General features: G+C 30.1%; 1 protein-coding gene across 20 annotated transcripts in view; it reads left to right on the top strand.

Moving 5' to 3' along the window:
* The window catches only part of LOC107450274 (phosphatase and actin regulator 2), a 189,959-nt gene that overhangs the window by 129,544 nt on the left and 33,930 nt on the right, over positions 1 to 26,485 (top strand). Inside the window, exon 1 of one of the 20 annotated variants that reach the window (XM_087160593.1) lies at positions 1,056 to 1,242. The exons of 16 other annotated variants lie outside the window; for them this stretch is intronic. In XM_087160593.1, the coding sequence (XP_087016719.1) occupies positions 1,224 to 1,242 (19 nt within the window). In that variant the 5' untranslated portion in view covers positions 1,056 to 1,223. Of the gene's footprint in view, positions 1 to 1,055; positions 1,243 to 22,448; positions 22,930 to 26,485 lie in introns of those variants that run through there. 3 more of the 20 variants (XM_071180086.2, XM_043041569.3, XM_071180092.2) reach the window with 3 other exon arrangements.

The following is a 26,485-nucleotide window of genomic DNA, read 5'->3' as shown; positions in this document are numbered from 1 at the left end:
ACCGCGGGAGAAAATTTTCGTCGCAAATTCTCTTTCACCTCTATAACTAATTTAAAATTTAAAGTAAAGAAAAAGTGAATTTAGACAAAAGTAGAGAATGCCACGAAGTTTCAATTGCTGAAATTTTTTTTCGCCAAAATGTCGAAAGGTAAACAACATATTGGAAAAGAACTTCTCCATTGGTGTAATCCTTAGTAATCTTTTAATATTTTATTTTCATTTTGATTTTTTAAAAATTTCTTTTCAGTATTTAAAACTTCGTGGCATAGTCTAGGTTTGTATGAAATCATTTTTTCTTTACTTTAAAATTTAAAATAGTTATGAAGGTGGAAGAGAATTTGCGACAAAAAGTTTCTCTCATGGTATCTCTTCCTATTAAGATGTTTTTAGTTTGTTTAATATTTAGGCAAAAATTTTTAATATCTTCCAAGCCTGCGCCAGGTAAAAACTATTTAGTTTAAACTTTCACGTGTAACAGATTTGTTAATCGAATTTTTTTTGTAAATATTATTAAATGTTCTACAAAAATAAGAATTTTATTGAAATCTTCACATTACAAGTTAAAGAACTTGCGGGAAAAGGCATAAGTTAGAGAAATAAGCGCATATATTTCCACTAATAAAAAATCAAACTGAGATTAGAATTTGAAATAAATTCGTTTTATCACTACGCTTTGACTTAAAATCTTGCACGGTAATTTATTGACAGGAGCTTGAAGCTAAAAGTTCCTATAGTAATAAAAACTTTTAAATAAGGTACTGGCTTCTAGACCTGCGTGACACATTCAGTTTTTCTACGAAAACTAAAACAGTGTAAGAGTAAGAAAGGCGAGGCTTGCGCTCTATACTACATTTGGTTCACACCCTTATTTTTTATATTTTTTCAAACGTGATACGTGTGTTAGAAAAACTGACTAATTCGTTCTGCTAATACTTTACTCGTCTTTTTAGAGCTAACTTGCTGTAACCTATGCCAGTGCGTGACATAGAGGCTGTTTTGGTCACTGTGCATTTCATTATAAATGCCACGTTTCTCCTCGAATATTTGAATGAACTGTCACTTTCTGCTTATGCACTGGTGGAATTAGTGTAAAATGGAAAAACAGACTGTTATTAGAATTCTTCCGTCGATTGTTTAACGGAATATCTGATTCGAAATAGTGATTTGCAATGTAATAAAGGTCTGTTGTTTTCTGAATTGTTTGCGATGCATCATTGCGACATATGCTTGAAAATTGCGAAGGTATTCATTTTTTCTCTGTATATAATTATAAAATGTTAATGTATTATTGAATTTTTTTTCTCAGAATATCCTCATTGTAAGATACGCACTTATTTTTCTTTCCAATGAAACTGTGAAAAAGTTGGCAAGATACCGGGTCAAATTTAGTGATTTTTTTTATTTTTAAAGTCATTCTGTCCAAAACCCGTTTGTTAGAAACCCTATTAAATTATTTCTTATTTTGTAAAAATTGGGTTTTGTAAAATTCGTCAGAAACAAGAATTCACCTTTATTTTGATGCAATTTACGTTTGATTCTTGGTTGTTCACCCAAACCAATAAAGCAATCATTGCATTGGGAGAGTTTTATAAGATATTGAAGTTGCGAGCTCATTTTTAAGCAATTGCATTCCTTATGCTGCTGTTGTCGTCGGCCATAAAGACAGAGGGAGTGCGATTGTTCATGTTTTCCAGGGACGCTATCTATGGCCAAGAATTCGACTTCTGCCACACCCGTTTTATAGGTCAGACCCATTCATACATCATTTCATTCATCCACAGGTTTTGACCTGAACAAGAGAATGATCAATCTCGAATTCTGTACCCCCAGAGGCATAATTTGTTATAGGAACATGGAGAACTTAGTGACCCGGCAAATTTAACGTGCACCAGCAGGGGTCTGTGAGGACATTTTGTGAAAGGTCCGTTTTTCGTGAAATTGTGAAAAAATTACTCACATTCTTTCAACCAGGGGCCGCTTTTATGAATTTGTGCAAATAGGGTCCGTTATTGCAAAAAAAATTTTTTTTTTCAAGGAGTTTTTAAATTGTATAGGCATACAAGATTATGCTCAACACTGTAAAATTGTAATTAAACAAATTAAATTTTAAAAAATAAACAACAATTGCTGCTTCTAAATTAGAGATGCAACATACAAATATTTGGTATTTAGCCTATACTGCTGAACGCAGAATATAAATTTCGGACGAATAATGGAAGAATCGTCTGCCGGAGACAAAACTTAATTCGTTTACATCAATCTTTCTTGTTTTCTGCCCTGGAAAGGGTTTATTCGATTAAAAAAATAATAATGAAGATAAACAAATTTGTGAAGGGTCCGATTAAAAGAAAAATCATTTTGTGAAGGGTCCGTTTTTAAATTAAAATATTTTGTGAAGGGTCCGTTTTTATGAAAAGATATTTTGTGAAGGGTCCGTTAACGGACCCAAATTTCTTCTAAACAGACCCCTGACCAGTCACCATTTACTATACGGAGAGTCTTCGGCCGGATGGATTCGAACTCACGAACGTGAGTCTAGCGTCCTACCAACCAGGCTATATCGGTCCATTCCTTATGCGGGTAGATAAATGTGAAGCAAACAATAAGCAGCGTAAGCTTTGCCGGATGTGCTTAAAATTTAAAAAGTAATCACAAATTGTTTAACGAGTACCGACGAATTTTTTTAAAATTCATATATTTGCAGGGCTACTAACTTCCCCTACCTCTTTATATTAAAATTTGTTTTTTATGGTAGCTAATTTTTAAATTTAATGTATAAATTTTCGTTTTCTTCATTTGATTTAAAGTTATTTTCCATATCACACTGCATGTAAATAATTCAAAAGTTCATTTGAAACTCCACTTTGTTCCTGCTCTCTCGTGGTCATGGAAATAACCAAAAATTCTGAAAACTTTAGATTTTAATTATCTGCCTCTTCATATATTATTTTCAAAAAGCGTTTAATTTGGCAGTCCTATATAATTTTAGCTACGCTGATTCATTTTACAATGCGAAAGAGAATATTAAAATATGCTCGTTTTTAATTCGTTATCTATGAGTCGAATATTACTGAATTAAGTATTTTGGACGATTTATTGTCAAATTCTTTGTCGCATCTTTTCTTATGATATTAATAATGTTACTACTACTCATTCTGTTTTCAATCAATCATCTATAAATCTTTTTTTGTGGATATTATCGCTTATGAATTAATTCATAAAATGCTATCAATCGTAAACAAACCGTTGCACGCTGTATATAGTCTTATCTATGTTGTATGTAGAAGGGTAACAAGGCATGTGTATTTCTTTCTTTTTTGTGTTTCTTCCTTTATTCCTTCGTTTATTCTTGTGTGTATTTCTTCCTTTACTGATTAAAAAAATATATTACAAGAGGAAAAATATTGACGTAATGCAAAGCTTTTTTATTATTTTTTTTTTATTTTTAAATTTTTTTTATTCTTAAAAATTCAGTGAAAATTTTCTTTGAACGAGAATTAACTGACATTTAAGTATAATAACACCAAATATTAAAGCTGTGTTGCTTTTTGATGTGGCAATAAATGAAGTTTTTTATGTTTAGTTTAATGGTTTTCACGATTTTATATTAAATTCGATATTGGACAGCTGACTCAAATATAAGCTATGTGGCTCTTAATTTTCAACTTCGTCATCTTGTGTTTTTTTCCAACCTAACCCAGAAGACATTTAATTAGCATCAAAAGAATTGCCTTCGCGGTGTTCTTTTCTTTTGTGTGAAACTGACGAGAATTAGCTTTACATTTGTATTATATTGGTGTTGAACAGCCGACACAATTCTGAGTTTGACTATCACTGTTCAACTCCGTTACCTTGTAATTTTGAACCCAACCCAGAAGACAAGAGAACTGGATCAAGCATTGGGACAAACTAGCCTTCGTGGAGGACTATATGATTAAACTAATCCGCGTTTGCATTACATTGAGTGGAAAATTACGAAGAGAGGAAACCCCTTCTAACCTACCACGGTTAGGAGGAGATTCTAACCAATGATCCGTTTACCACAGTGTTTCCCAAACTTATGACTTTAGCGTACCCTTTCTAAATTTTTCGTAACACTGTGTACCACTATAAAAAATGTATTTTTTACTATAAAATTTTTTACAAAAGTTAAAAATCACAACTGGCTGTTGACACCACTAATTATTAACTGTTAACTCTGCAATAAAATAGCCAATAGTAAAATAAGTAATCGTAAATTTTCATGGTTAGTTTTTTTTTTAAATAAAATTTCTTGAATTATTCTTTTGTTGCAAGATATTTCGCATAAGAACGCGTACCCCCGCTAAACTGTTCCCGTACCCCTGGGGGTACGCTTACCACATTTTGGGAAACACTGGTCTATACGTCAGCACTGTAGACAAGGCGAGTCAGAAGCGGAATTTCTATCAGTCAACCACAGCTGGGATTCTAACCTGGGTCACTCCGCTAAACTGTTCCCGTACCCCTGGGGGTACGCGTACCACACTTTGGGAAACACTGGTCTATACGTCAGCACTGTAGACAGAGCGAGTCGGAAGCGGAATTTCTATCAGTCAGCCACAGCTGGGATTCTAACCTGGGTCACCTCATTGGGAAGCGAACGCTGTATCACCTGTAGTTTAATGTTGGTCAGAAGCAATAAACAAATAAACTTGACATCGCAGAGATTCGAACCTAGATCGCTTGTGTTTGAAAGTGAGCGCTGTAGTCAAAGAAAGATCTCTTGCAGTATTATATGCACAGTTTTTATTTCTTTTTTTTTTTTCGTGTTTTAATTTTTCCTATGTTAAACTCTTTTGTAAAGAAAACTTTTAACGTTGTTGTGACGTATGTAAACAACATATAATATGTAAACAGCATATTTCTCTAGAACGAAATTAGTTAAATTCATTCTTTGTTTTTACACCGAAACCCGCCAAGCTGTGTATTGCCCTTTATTTTTTACAGTTAAAAACGTTACTCGCTCCATTAAAGGAAGCACAGCAGAACATTAGTTTCCAGGTCAATCGTCAAATGTAATAATTAAAAAGATATTTTGCCACAGCTTGTAGTTGATGAGGGGCAAAGATATTTTCTATTGTCTTTGCAAATGAAACATTTAAAAACAAAATGCCGCTCTTCAATGACGTGGTATGTTATAATCTTGCTGAACTCTTGTTGTGGCGTTTCTTGTTTCAGTTAGCCTGGTATTTCTTCATAGGTATAAAAAGTTATCTTCGCTTCAGAACTTTGCTAATTAGTTAACGTGAAATACTTCTCCGTAGCCATTGTCTTACGTAGATCAAGCGTGCAGTGTTATTTTTTTACGATTTTTTCCACAGTTTGTTGCCTTATTTTTTTTCAGTGTCAAGTTATCTTAATTGCTGTTCCAGTTTAAATGGCTTACAATTTTCAGTTGTTTTTAGTGCAGTTTGTATAATTCGAAATATATAAGCGTATAATTTTCTTTAATTTTATCAGATAGTCAATATTTTTCAAGAAGTGTTTCGTAAGTTTTTGCTACTTAGTCCAGTAGTTTGACAGGGGAATGTAATGCATTTGATTCTTGTTTTGATTGCAACTATCCTACCCATCTCTTTTTTTCTAATTCTTTTGGTTGTAGGTTATAAATTAGAAACAACATGTTTTAGGTAAAGTTCTATTTATTTTTAAGTTGCTGACTTTTAACTCGATTAAAGATTGTCTTGATATTTTCCGTTATAAATGGGCACTTCGGACAAATTCAGTCCAACGTGTTGAAAAGTTAATTTCAATTACCCATTTGTGTGACTGTTTAATATATACTTTATTTATTGTGATAACTGTTTGATTATTTAATATACTTTATATATTTGGATTACAAAATAAATTAATTTAAACACAACCGAATTTTATGGATTTCATTTTAAATTTACTGGATTTAGTTAGTTCGTAGAAAGAACAGAAAATACTGTGATTTTAAAATTCATCTACAATAACAGAAAAATAGTAAAAAAAAAATAATAACTCGTTTATATACTTGTTGAGATTTTCTTACTTTCTCTCACAATATTCAGGTTGCGTATCGTTTTTAAAAAGTGCTTTAATGTGCTTATTTTCGATTTTCGTTTTCTAAAAGCCCTTGAAGGTGCTTTTTTCATTGGGTGTTTTTCAAAAGTACTTAATTTTTCCTTTTTCAAAATTAGATTTTTCTTTAACTATGTTGATTTTCGCTTCGAATTATGCAAAAAGACACAGTTCACAATGTTCTATTCAACGTTTTCACAATTTATTCGACCCAAATTTACTTCGGCGTATTGTCAGTCCGTAGCGTATGAAAACGCCATTAGTTTTACATGATTCAAAATTTCATGATTTTTGACAATTGTCAAAAACAATGCCAAAAAGTTTTTTTTTTGACATGACTGTAAAAACAAGATAAAACCGTAAATTGTCAAAAACTTTCACACCCTGCTTAGTTATGATATTTTTTTAAGTGCTTAAAAATGTTTTTTAGTGCTTGAAAAGGGCTTAAAAGGTGCTGATTTTTTGTTGAATAGTTTGGCTACGCACCCTGTACCAATTGATTGTCAATTGCATACTATCCTCTTTAGTGTTTAGATACTAAGTTAAAAACTAATATCACCTTTTACATTTTTAGAAAAAGGAAAATTTATTTAAAAAACTCGTAACATAAAAAAGTAAAAAGTAAAATACATATTTTCAAGATGCCAGCACTTTTATTAGTATTTCGAGATCGTATAAGATAGTCCTACTGAAAGATAGGTGTCATATTTTTGAAATAAATTGGCGGCTCCAGTTCGTAATTGGCGCTTGACTATCACTGTTTCTCTATCTAACCTTCTGACAAGTTGAATTCTCTTTCAGATGATTATCATTTTCAATGTTTACCTTATCCATCCCATTTCCGCTTACTTCACTCAGTTATGTATGTCGAGAAACCGAGGCTCTTCTATTTATGGAGATGAACACGTGAATCTTGTCCAATGCGTTCATTTCTTATTTTGTTTTCATAAAAGTTGACGGAACTTCTCGCCATTATGTAACTTCAACGGCGAATGACTGTCAGGTGTCATATATTTATATTGCACTATAAAATGAAACGATAACAAGTTCACGTTGTTGTTATTTTATTGTAATCGAAAACCTTTTAAGGTGCAGCTTAGTTGTGAAATTTCGTAATTTTCTTCTTTTATTATAAAACCCGATATGGAGGAGTTTTTATTACGTTAATATTAAAGCGGCATAAAAGATATGATGTGTACTTTTAACCAGGAGTCTGTTTAGAAGAAATTTGGGTCCTTTAACGGACCCTTCACAAACTATCTTTTCATAAAAACGGACCCTTCACAAAATATCTTTTCATAAAAACGAACCCTTCACAAAATATTTTAACTTTACAACGGACCCTTCGCAAAATAACTTATTTTTTAATCGGACCCTTCACAAATTTGTTTATCTTCATTATTGTTTTGTTAATCGAATAAACACTTCCCAGGGAGGGGGGGGGGCAGGAAGACAGATGTAAACGAACTACTAAGTTTTGTCTTCGGCAGATGCTTCTTCCTTTATTGGTCCGAAATGAATATTCTGCATTCAGCAGTATAGGTTAAATACCAAATATTTGTATGTTGCATCTCTAATTTAGTAGCAACAATTGCTGTTTATCTTTTAAAATGTAATTTTTTTAAATTATAATTTGACAGTGTTGAGCATAATTTTGTATGTCTTTACAATTTAGAAACTCCTTGAAAAAGTTTTTTGCAATAACAGGACCCTATTTGCACAAATTCACAACAGCAGGATCCTGGCTGAAAGAATGTGACTAAACGTTTAGTTTATATTCACAAATTACGAGTAATTTTTTCACAATTTTACGAAAACGGACCTTTCACAAAATGTCTGGACAGACTCCTGTTTTAACAGAGGACTGGAATGAAATATATAAATTCATTTATCAGTTGTTTTTAACCGTGGATGATTGAGAATGTCTTAAGAACTTTGAAAACAAATAAACAAACATTGATTTGGTTCATTGGTACGAAGTGTCTGGGGGACTATTTTATAATCCAGCGGCCTTAACCCTTTCGCGCCGACTGTCACAAATACGTGACAGCAAAAAACCGTATCAATCAGGACAAGAAGATAAAACTGGTAATCAAAGTATTTCTTTAGGAATTTAATTTGTGGGCGGAGTTATAATTTTTTGATTTATTTAATTCACCATTACTTTGTTCAAAATAAAACTATTTAGTTATACTTTGAATTAACATTGATTATATATATGATTAAACTAACAATAATTAAAATAAAAGCAAAGTAAGTCTGTCAAATTAGTAACGACTACATTTAAGTTACCGTTTTTTATTTAATTGCAACTTGATTCTGATTTTGTACGAATGCTTTTCTGAATCACCCGTCCCCAAGGGGTTAAACGACCCGCTCACCTGTTTGGCATTTTCTTAAATAATAATAATAATAAAAAAACTTGATCCTTGATTTTTTATTTTTTTAGTACAGGTAACAAAAGCTTACATTATTTAAATGCGACCAACTAAAACCCAAAAGGAACTCCAAAAAAGAGAGTTAAAGGCCATCGTATTGTAAATTAGCGTCAGGGGCCGTTCAAGCTTTGTGCGGATTAGTACAGCAGAACTTAATAAAGCAGAAAAAATAAACAGCCGAAAAAAATATCATTAAATACTATAAAATAAACAAACAAACATCGTGGTTTTGAAATAGAAAAAGTATTCTAAGTTTTCCTTTGACTTTGATATCGCCGGTATTCGAGCAATTAATGAAATTTAAAGTAATTTAATGTAGTACTGTTATATTTTACGAATTTGTTTCTTTCAAATAAATTGACGTAGCTTAACGAGATTGTTAATTTACATTAAAGTGTTTTAGCCGTACCGGCGATACTTTTAATAAAATTCCTTAAGGTATCCAACAACGTTTTTTGAAAATATTAATGTAAAATTTTAAAAACTAGTTAATTAGTTTTGTAATGTATATAAAACCAGCAATACAAATGATTATAGTTTTATTTTTTTATTTTTTTCAAATGACTATTTTTAGTGTAAAAATAAGGCATTTTTTGCATATACCTAAAACACTGTTAAGAAATTTGTATCGCCTAAAACGAAAAAAAGAAAAAAAAAAATCCTTTGAGGATTATATTTAAAAGGTTATCGACCATGTTTTGAACTATTATCTTAAAAGCAAGTGCATTATACTACTGAGTTAGGGATCAATATAGTTAAAAACGCAAATTTTTAAAACTTTCTCCGCTCTTTTCTTTGCGAAAAAACATGTTTAAAAAATGAAACTACTTTTTTCTCTTACCCTGTAGTTCAAAACATGTGCTATAATCATAAACTCTCCTGAAAAATTGTAATCAATTATTTTAAAAACAACTTGAGATATCGTTTTAGAAGGCGGTGTAAAGTGTGGAGAAAAAAAACTGATATAACTTTGTAAATAAATGGAATAAAAACAAAAGTAAAGTATTTTGAGGAAGCTTAAATTACAGGAATTTTAAATTTAAAATAAACTCAATTTCAGAAATGTTGTCCAAAATCATGTTATTGCACCAGTCAAATACCAGGGGTCTGTCCAGACATTATGGGAAGGGTCCGGTTTTCGTGAAATTGTGCAAATAGGGTCCGGTTATTGCAAAAAACTTTTTCAAGGAGTTTTTAAATTGTAAATAGATACAAGATTATGCTCGGCACTGTAAAATTATAATTAAAAAAATTAAAATTTCAAAAATAAACAGCAATTGTTGCTTCTAAATTAGAGATGCAACATACAAATATTTGGTATTTAGTCTATACTGCTGAACGAAGAATATTCATTTCGGACGAATAATGGAAGAATCGTCTGCCGAAGACAAAACTTAATTCGTTTACATCCATCTTTCTTGTTTTCTACCCTGGGAAGGGTTTATTCGATTTACAAAACGATAATGAAGATAAACAAATTTGTGAAGGGTCTTAAAAGAAAAATCATTTTGTGAAGGGTCTTTTTTTAAGTTAAAATTTTTTGTGAAGGATCCGTTTTTATGAAAAGATATTTTGTGAAGGGTCCGTTAACGGATCCAAATTTCTTCTAAACAGACCTCTGGATACTTTAAAAATTTTTTTCTTTAAAAGTACAATTAATGTATTTTTATTATGAAAAGAAAAAAATCGCCATTCTTACGCCTTGTTTTTCGTTGGTGTAAAAAGAGGGGATGAACATTTGGTTTCTTATTAGATTGGAAACTCTAGCTTCTTAAGCAAGGAGTGGTTTCATGTAAATTCCTGAGCTTATCTTGGAATTATGAAACTTATTCTACATTCGTGTTATAAATTAAAAGGTACTGAAAGGTGAATGGAACTATCTAGATTTCCTTATCATTTTTTCCATTCTCAATTCATCCAGAAATTTATAGCGAAGAGATAATGGTGAGATAAACTTCATCATGTGTCTCATGTTTTCATAAAAATATTTTCTTAGATGAGTTGTTTCTCTTATTTTCTCCTTCAAGTAAAGGATGTGGCTTTGTATATTATTTCTTTCTTTGTGTAATGTTTACGTAATGTAGGAGAGTTTGATAAGATCCTAGTGCGAAACTGAATGAATTGCTGATTTGTCACAACATTTCTTGGTTAGATATGATCCATTCTTGACATTGGTGTGAATGCCACGGAAAGGGTTATCTATTGCCCCGTTATTCATTTTTTGCTCCCTTTTTAATGACATTTCAGCTAAATTTTGAAGACAATCTGCGTGGTGTGTAGCGTTTTTAAAAAGTGCTTATTTTCAAATTTTCGTTATTGAAAAGCCTTTAAAGGTGCTTTTTTCATTAAGTGTTTTTAAAAAGTGCTTAATTTTCCCTTTTCAAAAATGAGATTTTTTTTGTTACCATGTTAATTTTCGTTACGTATTATGCAAAAGCGTGCTTTTCACATTGTTCTATTCAACGTTTTCACAATTCATAGCGTCATACCGTCGGTTCATAGCGTATGAAAACGCCAATCATTTTACATGTTTGATGAAATACTTGCGAGTCCGCATGTGCGTCTACTGAGCTGGGTCCGGTGAGATTATTGCCTTCTCATGTGCAACTTTGTTGCATTTTGCAAGATATTCTAAATTTCAGACTTAATTTTCCACCCTCTGATTTCGAACCGAAAAATCTCGATCATTTTATAACGGCTAATATAATCAAGAAAAGAGTTCTTTGTCAGAAACCTGTTATTTTCTCATGATCATCTAAAGTCTTCGAAAATTATTTTGTTAATGTATATAGTGCTTAAAAATATTTTTTGAGTGCTTAAAAAGTACATAAAAGGTGTTAATTTTTTGTTGAGAAATTTGGCTACGCACCCTGATCTATCGTTTTGGAGCTATTTAGAGATTTACTTATCATACTTTTTATATGTGTGAGGCTAAGTGTGCTTTTCAAAGGTGGCATACCAAGAGAGAAATTTTTCCTGGCAAATCTCAATGACTAATTAAAAAAACTCTTTCACCTCAATGACTAATTAAAAAAAATAAAAAGAAAAATTGAGCTCATGCAAGCTTAGAGTAAGCAATGAAGTTTCAATTCCTGAAAAATGTCTTGAAAGCATGAACGTACTGAATCATGAAAGCAATATTAGTATCATCATAGAGTAATTTTGAAAATCTTTGGTAACAGAACTGACATTAACAAATCAGACACCTCTTGGATAGTTAAAAACAATTGTGCTATGAAATTAAAAAAAAAAAAAAAGAAAGTAATTCAACGATCACTAGATTTATTATAAATTGACTAAAAAAAATTGTTATGAAGTTATTTTATATATTGGAAATTCTTATAATATTCGTAAAAACGTATGTATTTTTGCTTATCACAATCGTCTAAGTCAACAGGTTATTTAACACAATATGATAAAAGATATTCTGTTGGCGGACATCAAAAATGCCTCTAACTTGAAATTCAGCCAATAAAAAAATCTGGTCAGTTCACAACGGGTAATTTAATATTTTCGCTTACCAAACGGGCTGATATATTCAATACAATTTGTGCTAGCATCACATTGTTCATTGCTAAGTTTTAAATCATTTAACGAATCGCTTTAACTGTAATTTATAACAGTATTTTAATGTAATTTGCACAAAATAGAATAATTGTAAAGCGATTAATAAGATTAGACACTGTTTTAAATAACTTAATCTTGAAATGTAGCTTAAAATTACATTATAATAACAATGATGTAAAGCAAAAAAAGCAAAACTATTTTCTTAGTTTTAAACTCTTAATTTAGAAGGCAATCAAAATTTATAAAAGAGTAATAGCCTTACAGGTAAATACCTTTAAATTAGGGATACAAAAGTAATTATAGGAAAACAATACTTTTATGACTTATTAATATTTTCTGATGGCAACCAAACAAATATGGAAATTAACGCGTAAAAACTGGATCCTACCATGTGTTTTTCTGGCCAGTAAAAATTCACCAACAACCATGAATAACTTTAATTATTAGACCATTATGTTTTTATGATACATAGCTATACCTATTAAGGAATTTTGATTTGCATGTTGTGTTCCTTTTGCTATTAATGAAAATATCAACTTAACTAGGTAACCATAATGCAGCTTATTTTATCATTTTCAGCATATGAATACACAAAGGAAAAAAGGATTTAAAATTTTCATTCTACGTATTAAATAGTTTCAAAATAATTTGTAATATTTTTTTTGTTAGCATATTTGCAGCTGGTAATGGACTTTTTTTTTTAAATGCTGGGACTCCATAACCGAAACAAATTGAAATAGAGCACTCTAAATCTGAGTGAAATATAGGAGTAAGAGTAGGTTCGAAACTTCTTATAAACAATTTTAACTGATATAGTGACCTAGTTTTCAAAGCTGTGAAAAGGGACTACTGATATAGTTAAAAAAGGACCCTAAGTAATGTTGTCTCGGTGATTAATGGTTAGTTTGTAGTGAGAGAAATGGGGCTACTTCTCACATAAATCAAAAGGAGAGGACATTAAAAACCTATTTAATGTCCTTAAACACAAAGATAACTCTTACCTCTGAGTTTTTTTTCCTTTAGAAATGTTATGCGTTTTCTTTAAAAAGGTTTGATTTATCTACTACAAATGATAAGTATTACTCGAATTTGAATTTTAAGATAGTTTCAAGCGTAAACATTCATTTATTTTTCCTTTTCTAATATCGGTGTACTTAAAAGTCAAATTTTTATTTAATGCCGCAGTTTATTTATTTTTTGGACATTTTTTAAAATTTTTTTTAAAGGTACGAAAGTGAATATTTTTTCTCTTTAGATGAGAAACTACTTTCAAATTGTAGAATTATGACTTAAAAAACTGTCTTCGTATACTGAACCCTGCTCTAGGGATCTTTGAAGTCGAATATTCACTATAAATTTGTTTTTGTGAATCATTATTTGAATAAAGCTAGATTGTTTGAGTTTTTATAAAGTGAGAAAACCACGAGCATTTTTCAAGCCTGGTCCAACAGTTACAGGTTGTTTTTCGTTTGGGGTAATTTGTGGTGGTTTATATACTAAATCTCGAGCAATCGTGTGTGTGTGTGGGGGGGGGGCTAGTGAAAGATTTCAAAGTGCTATTCCACACCTTTTCTTTAAGGGATATTTTGTATTAAACTGCTCCTTCGTACTGTATCAGTGCAAGTATTTCAAAAGTTTCTGTTATTTTCTCTAAACAGCGTTATTTATAGAAACGTCTAATTGTTTACAACTACACGAAAACCGCAGTGTTTATTTTCGATCAAAAATGCTCTTCTCAACAGTTAGATAAATGTGGCTTATCAATATGTTAACCCTAAGACCTTTAAAGAGAAGAAAAAATTCTTTCAACTAGTGATTATTCTCGAATTGCTTTTCATCAGCTTTTTGTATAGCTTTTTATTAGCCATCTCAAACTTTTGGAATAATATTTTGATTTTGACATTTAGGGACCGTTCTAATATTGCGTAAGTATCTAACATTACGTAAGCGATTTTGGACTCCCCTCTCATTGTCAACAAAATAAGCAATCCGCAAGCCTTCACCCATACTTACGTAAGAATGTTCGAAGGAAAACCTCTGGTTTTTGCTATAATTTCGACTGTTACTATCCAGTTTTAGGATTAAATTCAAGTAAAAAGATACAACTAAGTATTAAACAAAGTTAACTTTTTAATTCAATTTTCGAAAATTCTGAGTCGAATATTCTTTAGGAATCTTCTGTATTCCAAATTCTTAGCCTATGACTCTTCTTCTAAAATAATTTTTTCTTACTTCCCGAATTCATCTTTTATTCCCCAATTGAAATTTTTTCATGCGTAATTTTTGTAAGGTTTCAGGGTGCGTAGCGTTTTTAAAAAGTGCTTAAAGGTGGTTATTTTCGATTTTTGTTTTCTTAAGCCCTTTAAGGTGCTTTTTTCATTGGGTGTTTTTAAAAAGTGCTTAATTTTCCCGTTTCCAAAATGAGATTTTTCCTTTAGCACGTTGATTTTCGCTACGAATTATGCAGAAAGACACTGCTCACATTGTTCGATTCAACGTTTTCACAATTAATTCAACCCCATCTATTTCGGCGCATCGTCAGTCCGTAGCGTATGAAAACGCGATTCGATTTACGATTCAAAAATTTTGACAATTGTCAAAAACAGCGCCAAAAGTTTTTTTTTTTTAACATGATGGTTAAAACAAGATAAAACCGTCAATTGTCGAAAACTTTCCAACCCTGCCTTTTTAAAGTGCTTAAAAATATTATAAGAGTGCTTGAAAAGTGCTTAAAATGTGCTTATTTATCGTTGAATAATTTGGACACACCTTGGGTTTTTATTTTGATTTTTAAGGAAATTTTGAAAATAAGGGCATTTTAATGTGTTCTTGAGCATTGCTCATACCCCCAATTCTTCCTCTCAGCAAAAATAAGCAAATCACAAAAAACCCTCCCCCCATTACCTGCGTGCTTAATATTTGAACGGCCCCTACGAATATATAAATACGTAAATCATAGGTTTATCTGATAAAATAGTATTGCAAAACATATTGGGGCTGTACCAATTTAGCAAACATTTTACAATCGATTCTTTCGCCACTATAATATACATATCTGATGAATTGGATGTTGAAAAAATTCTACTCTTTTTCTTTTATTTTTATTCCTCCGATCTTTTGGATTCATTTGTTTATTATATTGTCTCTATATGAAGCCTTTATAAAAAAAAAGTCAAGATAATGTCTTATTAAAGATGAATGACTTCGTTAAAGTCATGATTCAATTACTTCCGTACACGCTTAATGATTGTGTAGAGAATCTTAATTTTTGTTCAAGTGTTATTTTTTTTTAATATTTTTGTTTTGTCAGTTAATTATATTCATTATTATTCTTCTTTTTTTTATCAAGCGAAGTACATGGCACATAAGAATGTACGATGACCTCTTGCGTGTGCAAGAGTCATTTATTAAACAATTTCATTTGCAGTGTTATTAATCTTGATTTTGTTCACATATTCATTAAATTGTATTTCGAGAAAGAAGAAAAGGAAAGCGAAAACTTGACCATTTATTAATTGTGCAGTGGATTAATCTGAAATTTTCATTATCACACATTATTCACGTTTCCTTGCTTTTGAGAATACATTATTTTAATTAAAAATGCTAAATTGTTTAAATTATCTTTAATATTGTAACGAGTGCCAGGATACTTAACCAGGGCAAAGAATATAGTGATGTATATTCTTTGAGTAATGATTTACTAACACGTATAAAACACTTTTAACCATAACACTTTTCTGTATAAAATTTATTTGTAATATTCAAATTGAAAATAGTGATTCAATCTGAAAATAGGGAAATTGGCTCATCTAGTATTACCTCATTAATTGTCAAAAGCATCTTATCTGCAAACAGCAAACTGTTCATAACTTTAGAGTCCATTATAAGATGACACAAGCTTGGCAACTAAAAAAATTTTTCTTTTTAAATTTATTTTAAAAAAGGAAAATGGAGGAAAAAGAGAGTTGATAACAATATAGGTGTATGTTAATTTCTTTTTTTCAAATCTTATAGATGCAGTAAGGTTTTGAAAATATTTTAACTCAGCAAGATATTTGCTGTTTTTTGCCAAAAAACACACATAATTTTTCAATAATTAAGTAAGAATAAATCTTGCAGTTCACCCTTTATTTAGCAAACTTAAATTTCTTGAACCTAACTTATGCTATGAAGAAATTTAAAAACATTTAATGAATGCATATAAGGAATTTATTTAGATAGAAACGTGCATATCCATGAATTAAGATAAAATTTTTTTTTCCTCTTTCACGAGTATTTTCTGTCTCTCTTTTTTTTTGCCGCAAGAATTGATATGTGTTTATCAATCTTTCTTAAAATATTTAATTAGGAAGGATTGCAACGAACACTTTATATATTTGTATATATTGCTCAAACAAAGTTCTGCGACATCGTTGTGAAAATATGTATTAATTTGCGTTTTTTTTCTTCTCTTTACGAAGTAATTGCCATAACAATAGTAATTGATTAAAAATTTTATGCAGGCTATTACATATTTAGTTCCGTCCGACCACGTATTTGCTATATTTTGATAGTAAAAATATTTCTTCTCTATGAAACAAAAATGAATTACGATGAATGAACGCAAAAATGAATGAACTCTCTAATTACAATCAAAAATATATTTTGGTGTTTTTTAATTGTAAAAAACTGTCTAATAGTTGCTAAAAAAATCTGTTAATATGAAATCTTAAGGAAACGTTTGAAATTTTTTATTTTCATTCAAAATCAAGAATTTATCAACTTGATTTTTGATTCTCATTGAAAATTAGAGAAATTTCAATGATGAATAACGGTTTTCTGAGATATAAATAATTGCAAATTTGAAAAAAAATTATGGTGTGGAAGTGAATCGTATTTGGAATATTTTACCTTAAACGCAAAATAAAAAAATAAAAAAAAAAAAAAAAAAAAAAGAAAAGAAAAGAAAAGAAAAAAATGCAGGTGTATCATTCTCATAAATTATATTTATATTTACGTTTTTATGAATTAAATTATATTTCATAATCATAAATTATTAAAATACTAAATATTTTTTCTTTTTATTTTATTTTGACCTAAATTAATAAAAAAACATATTCAGAAGTATAAAAAATATGTTTTTAAAAAAATTCTGAGCCTGAAGGTGAAAACCTGATGTTGATAATCAAGTTGAATAAATTTTGTTCTAAAAGCATAACTAAGTCGAAACTTTTCTCTTTTTTTTAAAAATGTGTTTATGAAATATGATTCTGCACTAAGTCATTAGAGTTTACTGTCTGTAGTTTACATGCTAATTGCTCTTATTAAGTATTCTTCATTTATAAACAGAGTATCATTACACCTTCTTCATTTATAAACGGAGTATCATTACACCATTTATTCTTAAAAATAAATGATGACAATAGGATAAGAAGTTGTCGTCGAAACTTTATTATAAGGTATATCTGTAAATGACATATCTTTTTATTTATCTCGTTGGCATTTACTTTGTTGTTCTTTTGTCCATTAAATATCACTTTGGATTTCGAAATCGTGAGAAATACAGCTCTCATTCTTTAAAGATGTATCCTTTCACTGCGGGTTGCTTTTCAACTTTTTAGACGCTTTTAGCCTTGAAAATGAAGTTGCAACAAAGAAAAGTATAGTGTTTTGGTAAATAAATATCACTCTACTCCATACAACAACCCAATAGTTATGTTTTCTGATATCTTCAGGAATCCAATAAACCAGAAATCCTCTTTTGTTTTATTCCCATTTAATGAAAGCGAGGATGATTTGGCGAAAACTAGAGAAGAAAAAAGTGCTCGAGGCTGTGATTCATTGGGACGTTTTGGAGGCCAAGAAGTTATCTGAAGGTTAAATGGCCAGACACCATTGTCTCAAGTTGTGTGAGAAGACATTGGAGATAACATCTTCTTCTGAAGTTGCCTTTTTCGCGTGCCTTTGAAAGCGTTGGAAAAGAAATGCTCATTAATTACTTTAACCTCCTAGATATATCCGATTGGGAAATTATTTTCTTTCAGGTAGCTTTCTTCTTGGGTTTTAATGTAGAGTAGGAGACTGGGGGAGGGTGTTTGACATAAGAATGTTAGCACTATCTTAACGATATGTAAATACATTCTTGTCCCATACTGTTTTAACCTGAGGTAGTATACTACGTTGCCCATTGTTAAAATTTCCGCTGATTGACTTGCTGCTAACAAGATAAGAGTTGATGACTACTGTTGTAACTCTTTGCAATTTTAAATTCGTTTGGGATCTATTGAAACAAGTAGTGTGATTATCTTTTTTGGAGAACTTCATTGACAAAATATTTTTTTTATGCACGAGTGAAGTTAAGTGGTTAGAGTACTGTGGTGGATCGGGGTTCTATCCTCAATGTCGGCTTGAATTCCATCATTATGCAACTGATGCAAAATTCGATTGAACAACTAGTGGTTTCCACTCGATTTTTTCGGAAAAAAATTCCTGTTTCTTGATTCAACTAAATATTTCGAACGCTTTTCGTTACGTGACAGCACGATAGTTTGACTTTTAAGGCTAAGTTCGATGGAAATATTTCTAACCAATCACAATGCAGATACTCTTCGTTTAATGACGGTAATGTAAGAGAATTCAGGGAGATAAAAAGATAAAAACTTGGTTATATGTTACAAACACTCCCTGATAATTTTATGTAAATAATACTCTGATTCAACAATGGTATATTAATTTCAATTAAGAGATGCAATTATTTCGAATTACTTATTAGCATTTATAAAGTAACTAGTGGGCTGCGCCCCCTGCTCGCTAACACTCGCCAACCCCTGAAAATTGCTACGCAATCTTATATGGTTTGCTTCGCAAACCAAGAGTACATTGCAAATGCACAAAATTCTAAGAATTCAAAATAATCATTCAAATCCATATAACAACTTAAAATATATATATATATATATATATATATATATATATATATATATATATATATATATATATATATATATATATATATATATATATATATATATATATATATCTTTTTAGTAAATACTAAACCATTCAAATAAATTTCAAGTCAAATCAATGACATGTAATTCGTTAAACCTATTAGAAATGTGCTATAGTATAAAATCTTAAAGCGTAACAGCACGACTGGGACTCATCTTTCAATGAATAACTAATAACAATAATAAAACAAATAAATTCGTGATATAAATTAAAAATCGTCAAATAAATTCGTAATATTTAAATTCGAGAAAAAAAAGCGCTTTCGACAAAATACTAAAATAGAAATCTATCGACAAAGACCACTCACTTCTGCCTAGCTTAATATTATGAGATTGCCGCAGCTGATAGGGTGAATTTTGGAAGAGATCACATTTGGTGAGAATGCTCTCTCTGGTTATTTCAGTTTCCGTTTTCGAAAGCGCTATATGTTGAGCCATCTCAGTTAGATTTGGCATGTAACATTTTTAGCGGCAATCATTGGTCGATTTTCTAGCGTTGCCATTCGGGGAGTTGTAATGAGGCTTTTTTTTGTCGCCGTGTAAGAGAAATATATATATATAGATTTCAGGATTGAAATCCAAAACAAAGATTCGATCTTCATCAGTAGTCGCTTTTAATGCATGTTTGTTATTTATTACCTCTAAAAACAAATTGATAATATTTAATTAATTATCAATTTTTACAAGGTTATTGCAATTATATTATCTCATTACAGTTGTTGACATTCAGTTACAGTTATATTATTCGCTTTCAGTTACAGTTATAGCTTACGTTTTCTGACCTGGTTAGATGTATGTGTTTTTGAATACATAAGTAATTTAAAATTGTGAAAAAGATAGGAAATTACAAATTATTATCTGAGACAAATGTGAAAAGTGCTTTTATCATATTTTGAAAATTTGAAGTTATGTAATCAGTTAAAACGTTTAATAAGGAGAAACTTAAAAATGAAAATTGCTCTGAATAATTTTTCTAAATCAAACTAACTATTGAATTATATTTTGAAAAACATTTTTTAAAAAAAAAATATTGTTAATGCTTGGAAATATTTAAATAGTTTAAGTAAAATATTTCAGATGATTACAGGCGCAAAAACCTGTGATAGATTCGAAAATGGCGAGCAGACGCTAATTCGAAAGTCGCAGATAAATTCTCCCCATGACCAGTGTTTCCCAAAGTGTGGTATGCGTACCCCCCAGGGGTACGAGAACAGTTTAGCGGGGGTACACGTTCTTATGCGAAATATCTTACAACAAACGAAAATTTCAAAAATTTTTTTTTAAAAATAAAGCTAGCCATGAAAATTTACGATTACGTATTTTTCTATTGGCTATTTTGTGCAGAGTTAACAGTTAATAATTAGTGGTGTCCCCAGTTGTGATTTTTAACTTTTGTGCAATTTTTTTTTTAGTAAAAAATACATTCTACATTACTACTACCACTGACATACATAAATTTTTATTAGTGGTACACAGCATTACGAAAAATTTAGAAAGGGTACACTTAAGTCATAAGTTTGGGAAATACTGCCCTAGACCATAATTGAAAAAACGCATATGAATTTTTTCATTGGCAGAGGAAAAATACAACACACTTGACCTGCTGCAGTAAGACATAAGTTTCTTTGACGGACAACCTTTTAACTTCGATTGTGATCTGAAATTACAGCTGAAAAAGGAAACCGATCACTCTCGAATAGCGATCGAACGGACTCAGAAATCGAATGATAGATAGATAGAAGAATTGATAAGTGCCATCTTGTTAGAAGAATAAACGCAGTCGGTGCTCAATAGTGACTTCTCTGTCCACGAATGCCATTGCCTAATTGCCACCATCATGCAGTTGGTCTTGTAATTGCTTACTTTATTTATTTAATATAAAGACAATGAAAATTTTAAAACAAAACGTCTAAACGTAGCTAGATGTCACTGAAATTTTTATCTATGAACATGACTGTATTAAGTTTGATATTCTATCTTTAACAACGTGTAACATATGCCAGAAATAAGTTTAAAACTTGGTATTTTCTCCAAATATATTTGCAAATATGTTCATGATTTTATTGAGAATAAAATTAAAATATATCCATTACAGTTAAATGAATAATCATAAAAGGCACATTTGAGTAATATTAACATAACATAACCTATTCGGGTAAAATAATTATAAGGTAAGCTTTTTATTTTTAAAAGTAGCATTAGGTCAGGCTTCAAGTAAACAAACACATTTGATGTGCTTTCTGCTCCAAACTTCTTCAATTAACCTTAATTACATTAGAATTGTTTCACTCTTAATTCTTACAGTTCTCTAAATAACTTCAAAATTTTGCAAAAGTTGTTCCCGCCTTGTTCAAAGCAAATATCATAAAATCCCACTGTATTAGTTGCAAGAATTAATAAATTATAATACAGTTTTAGTAAATTTTGTTTTATAATAAAATATTTGTGTTGCATTAAAAAATTAATTTTTAAATATAATTCCGTATAGTACAAAATGATTGTTCAGAACAGCACCAAAAAGTATTAAATTTGCGCTTTTAAGTGCTCCAGAATTCTTAATTGCTGCTCCAAATTTCTCCAAAACTTAAGATGGTTACTACTGCAAAATAAAAATAAATAAATAAAATAATAAACAAATTATCATGTCTTTGAAATATTTTACTTCTTCGATGATCTCTATTTCCAATATTCAACATTTCTTACGCAAAATGCGAAGTGCGGCACTGCTTATTTCATATTTATTTTTATTCTCTCTCGGTTTCTAATGTTTTTTTTTTAGTTTTATTTCTCACTTTTATTTTTTCGCTTTTTTGTGTGCACATTTACGTTTTATATTTCAAATCACTTTTTCTTGTCTTTCGCGTCTGGCAAGTCTTGAAAATGGGCGCCTATTTTTGAGCGCTTGAAATAGGTCGACTTTATTTCCAATCCATGTATTTTTGAAGTTACTGAATGAGTTTTTTTAGTCAAGTAATATCTTACCGCTTCAGTTTCTTGGGCTTATTTATTTAATACCACGAATTTGTTTCTGCATGACCAACGTGAACCCTTATGCTTAAAAAATAAAATATCTACATCGAATCCTATATTCTTTTTAACTTTCATAAATCGTGAAAAGTTACTGGCTATTTCGTTACGATTCTTAGCAAATTCTCTGTACTTAGCTTGTTGTTAGTCATCAACTATATATTAATCAGAACTGTAATTGCTTATGAATATGGTTTATTTTCTTTATTTAGGAATTTAAAAAATGTTTGGTGTTATCTGTTATTGTTCATTCATTTCGTCCATTATATCATTATTACTCTGTTATTTATTTTAATCCGATATCCGACTTAATGTAAACATATTATATATCCACACTTTGCTGTTTACTTTTTGTTGAATTAAAGTATTGGTTATCTTCTTACTAAACAGACCCTTTTTCTCTTTTTATGATTGTGATGGTTTATTTCTGGATTTAGAGATTTTCCTAGTTTTTCCTAAGCATTTTCTTCCTAAGTAATGTGATTACTCATTATCTTTACTATTGCATGTCCTTCAGAGCGATTCCTATAAATCTTTAAACGTGACTTGTCGCGTCGTTTGTTGGTCAGTATTGATTTCTTTTCCATTTGCATTCTCTCGTTGTTGCCATTTTAACCTAACGTAAAAGCGGTGATAAAAAAAAGGTCATTTATCTTTTGCGCTGAAAGAATTATTAGTCATTTAATTCCACTGACTCATTTGAAGGGAGTTTCCAGAAGACGTAAGGAGACGTTGAGTACGGTTCAGTAGTTAGAAATCGAGAGTTTCTTCTGTAGAGCTTTTCTTTTTGACTGTCTTGATTTGGATGTATTGTTTTTATGACGTCACTGCTTTATTGACATGTGAGTGCTTTTTTTTATTTTTATTTCTGTATTGTTTACTGAAATTTACATTAGTGATTTATACTTGCGATTATATTTTGTTTGTGTATTTCTTCTGTTTCGTAGTTAGAATAATTGAACTCTGTTTTGTAATTGTAATGGTTGATGGATTTTGTTAATTTTTATTTCGTAGTTAAACGTTTTTAAAACCTAATGTTAATTAGTTGTAAGTTTCAGTTTCATAAAATTTATTTGCAGATAATGTCTTGTTTGATTTTATAAAAATGCTCTCTACGATCGAAGTATTTTTGACCAGGAAGAATGATAACAGTAATGCCCTTTAAATCATTCGATTATTCATTTATTTTTGTCAATGAACGTTTGTGCTGCAAAGCTCCCCCCTCCTTCCACATTTTTAAAGTCATGTACTTATACTGGGCTTACTCAAACAAATAAGCAGATGAGGCTGATACCCACACATTAGTGTAAATGATAGACGAAATTGAAGAAAGTTTAGTCTTTTTATATCGAGTTATAAATGTAACCTATTTTAAAGAATTTAAAGTTTAAATTCAAAATTGCGTTATTAAAGTTTTTGCAGTTCAACATTGATGTTTCATAAACAGTATTTTTTTAAGAAATCACATAGCGTAGTGTTACACCACGGCCAAAACTTAACGTATTCGTCCAACCTTAGTAACCAATGACAGTGCGGAAATACCAAATGTGTATGAAACGAAATTTATTGCTGAATATATGTTAGTGTAACAAGATTCGCATAGTGGACATTTGTTGCTGAAATTTTTTTCTTTCAAACTCATGTATCACCTATTATATATAGCACGTGTTTAAGTTTCGAAAACATTTATAATTAAAATCCAGCCATTTTTTTGTAGAGCAAAAAACAGAGATTTAATACTATCATTAGGTTATGTAATAGTTAAGGAAAAGTGGTAATTTCATGCGTACTTTTTATATTTAAATTCAATTTGGACAATTCGGTGCAAGATCATTGATACCCAGGCGCGTGACCTATGACCTGTTGCATCAACGCAAGCTGATCGTAAACAAGATGGCGTGTGGCTATGGTAAAGTCGAGATAAGTCTCTGCACATACGTTAGAGTGTTAATTAACGTGAAGTTAATTAAATACAACGTCATATCGCACATCAAATTTGTTTAAAAATATAATTATTTCTCTTCTACGTCTTTTACTTAAATTGGATTTATTATTTGTGTATGTATTTTATTGTAGCTGTGATATATATTTGTTTTATGTACCTGACAACTTTTCTGCATAATTAGTTTTTGTTCTACATGGCTTCTGGCCTGCCTTTGTGTTGAATAAGAAATATTCAGTAAAATAATTTAAATCTTTCTGAAAGAAATTGTAACTTAGGAGGATTGATACTTGTCGTTCTTCGCTTTCTCGAAATAAGAATGGAAAAAAAACAGTTGATAACGTAAAAAAATGTCTTGTTTTACCATTGTATATGAAATATCCAGTAATTGTAACTGTGCACTGTACTATTTCTATACAGTGAAAGGATATGTAAGGAAAGTCAATCTTAATTATACCCAATGAAAAAGTACCAAGATGCGATATTTCAAACATTGTTTTTCCATCGCTGTATATGTTCTATTTGTTACTTCTAAACTCTCCTCATTAATTATTCAAAATCATATCGTTTGCATTTGTCACGCCCATCCCTGTGTCCGAATTCCTGCCAGCTCTGAAATCTTTTGTTTCTGGTTATCTCTGTTGAGGAAATAATTAATTTGTTGGCGACTTCCTGTTATGTTGGTGGGAAATGGCGAATAATTTTATTTAGCTGGTTTCCCGGATTGGAATCAATTCTAATTTCCCCCCTCTAGATAAATGCGTTTTGTAAAACTCAGTTTTATAGGGTGCAGTTTGTTCGTTTTGTTTAGTCATCTGTATCAACGAAAGCTTTATGCATCGTTGAAAAGATTTATGCGTAGTTGTATTTTTTTATGTTGTTTTTTCCTCCTCGTTATTTGAAAAAGAGATGGAATAGTTTCTGTTAATCTTCTAAATAATACATGTATTTTCGTCATTAATCTTTTTAATGCTAATGAGTGAAAGTCGTTTGGTTCAATGGCAAACATTCAATGATATTATTTGAATATTATTATTTATCTCATTATTTCTTAACATTTAAGATTGAAATTGTATTTTATCTTTTATAAATATCTATGAGATACGATTATCAGGTTAATTGATGATCCATAAAGTAAATTATTTCCAGATTAGAAATTTTTTTATTTCTGTGGTTGTTAACCTTTAACTAAATACTTAAATTTATTTTTTAATAAGGATTTTTTTAAATGAAAGCTCCATTACTATTATTTTAATGTATTTTTTCTTATTTTAATTCTTATATAAAAAATCATATATATTTATAGAAAACATATACAGATTTGTTAAAAAATTTCACTAATTCTCTTCGAATTGCTGAATGAATTACCAGTTTTTTCGATGTACTGTTTATTAAGTTAAAAACACTGTTTTAGTCTTTTGCATGGCATAATTTTATATTCATTTATTAAGCTTTTTGTGGTAGTTGTTTATTTTATATGATTATTAATGTAAGCAATTAAAAATCTGAAAATGAATAACTGAAAAGTTCAATTCCTGAATTAAATTAGTTTTTAAAAATTTTTGCTTTCTTGTGTTCCGTATTATTGGTGTATATGACGACCCGCCTATTTTTGATTGACCGGTAAAAAAGAAAAAAAGAAATCAAAATTGAAAATTTCTAAATATAAAATAAAAAAATTTATTGTGTACAAAATTACTTAAAAATATTTAACTTTGTTCTTCTCGGATATGATGATTCATTTACCCTCAAATAAAAATGCTATGATGCGACCAGTTGATCAGGTTTATCTTACCGCACGTGACGTCACTTGAAGGTTGGTAAAATGTGGATTCAAATATTATTATAAAATCTTCTAAAAAATGTGAAATGTATTTGATTGGGGCTGAAAATGATTTTTTTTTTGTGAGACTTAGCAGATGAGGATGAAGTACAATTCATTGCAAAGTGGGGTCCCTTTGACGAAACTGCTAACGTTATTGAATCTAAAACAGATGATGTTCTAGTATCTTTAAATTTGTTGATTTATGCTAACGTTGTTGAATCCGACGCAGATGATGTTCTAGAATCTTTAATTTTATAACTTTATGACATGTTTAAAAAAATTCTCTGTTTTGAAATACCCTTGAATAAGTTATTTTGACTTTTTCTGAAAATTTTTTTAAGTATTGTTTCATTAAAAAAAAAGAAGAAAAAAAAAAGAAAACTTTATATATAAAGAACGTATGATGAGATATATTGCATAATAGCTTGTATATAATACATTAAAAATAGTTTTTAAAAGGGGTAAATTGATACAGAGTAATTCATATCTCATTATTTATAATGCATCGATATTTCGCGATCAACGACTGCCCGACTTAATTACTTCTGTTTAAAGACGACCCCCTGATCTTCATAATATTTTGGAGGTTTGAGATGTCGAATTATAACACGGTATATACGGCTATTTCAAG

This window comes from Parasteatoda tepidariorum, chromosome 1 (assembly GCF_982258835.1).
Source record: "Parasteatoda tepidariorum strain Cologne lab strain chromosome 1, Ptep-v5.0, whole genome shotgun sequence".
Lineage (NCBI taxonomy): Eukaryota > Metazoa > Arthropoda > Arachnida > Araneae > Theridiidae > Parasteatoda > Parasteatoda tepidariorum.
Note: the sequence above shows the minus strand (reverse complement) of the source record. Positions and strands in the feature narration are given on the sequence as shown.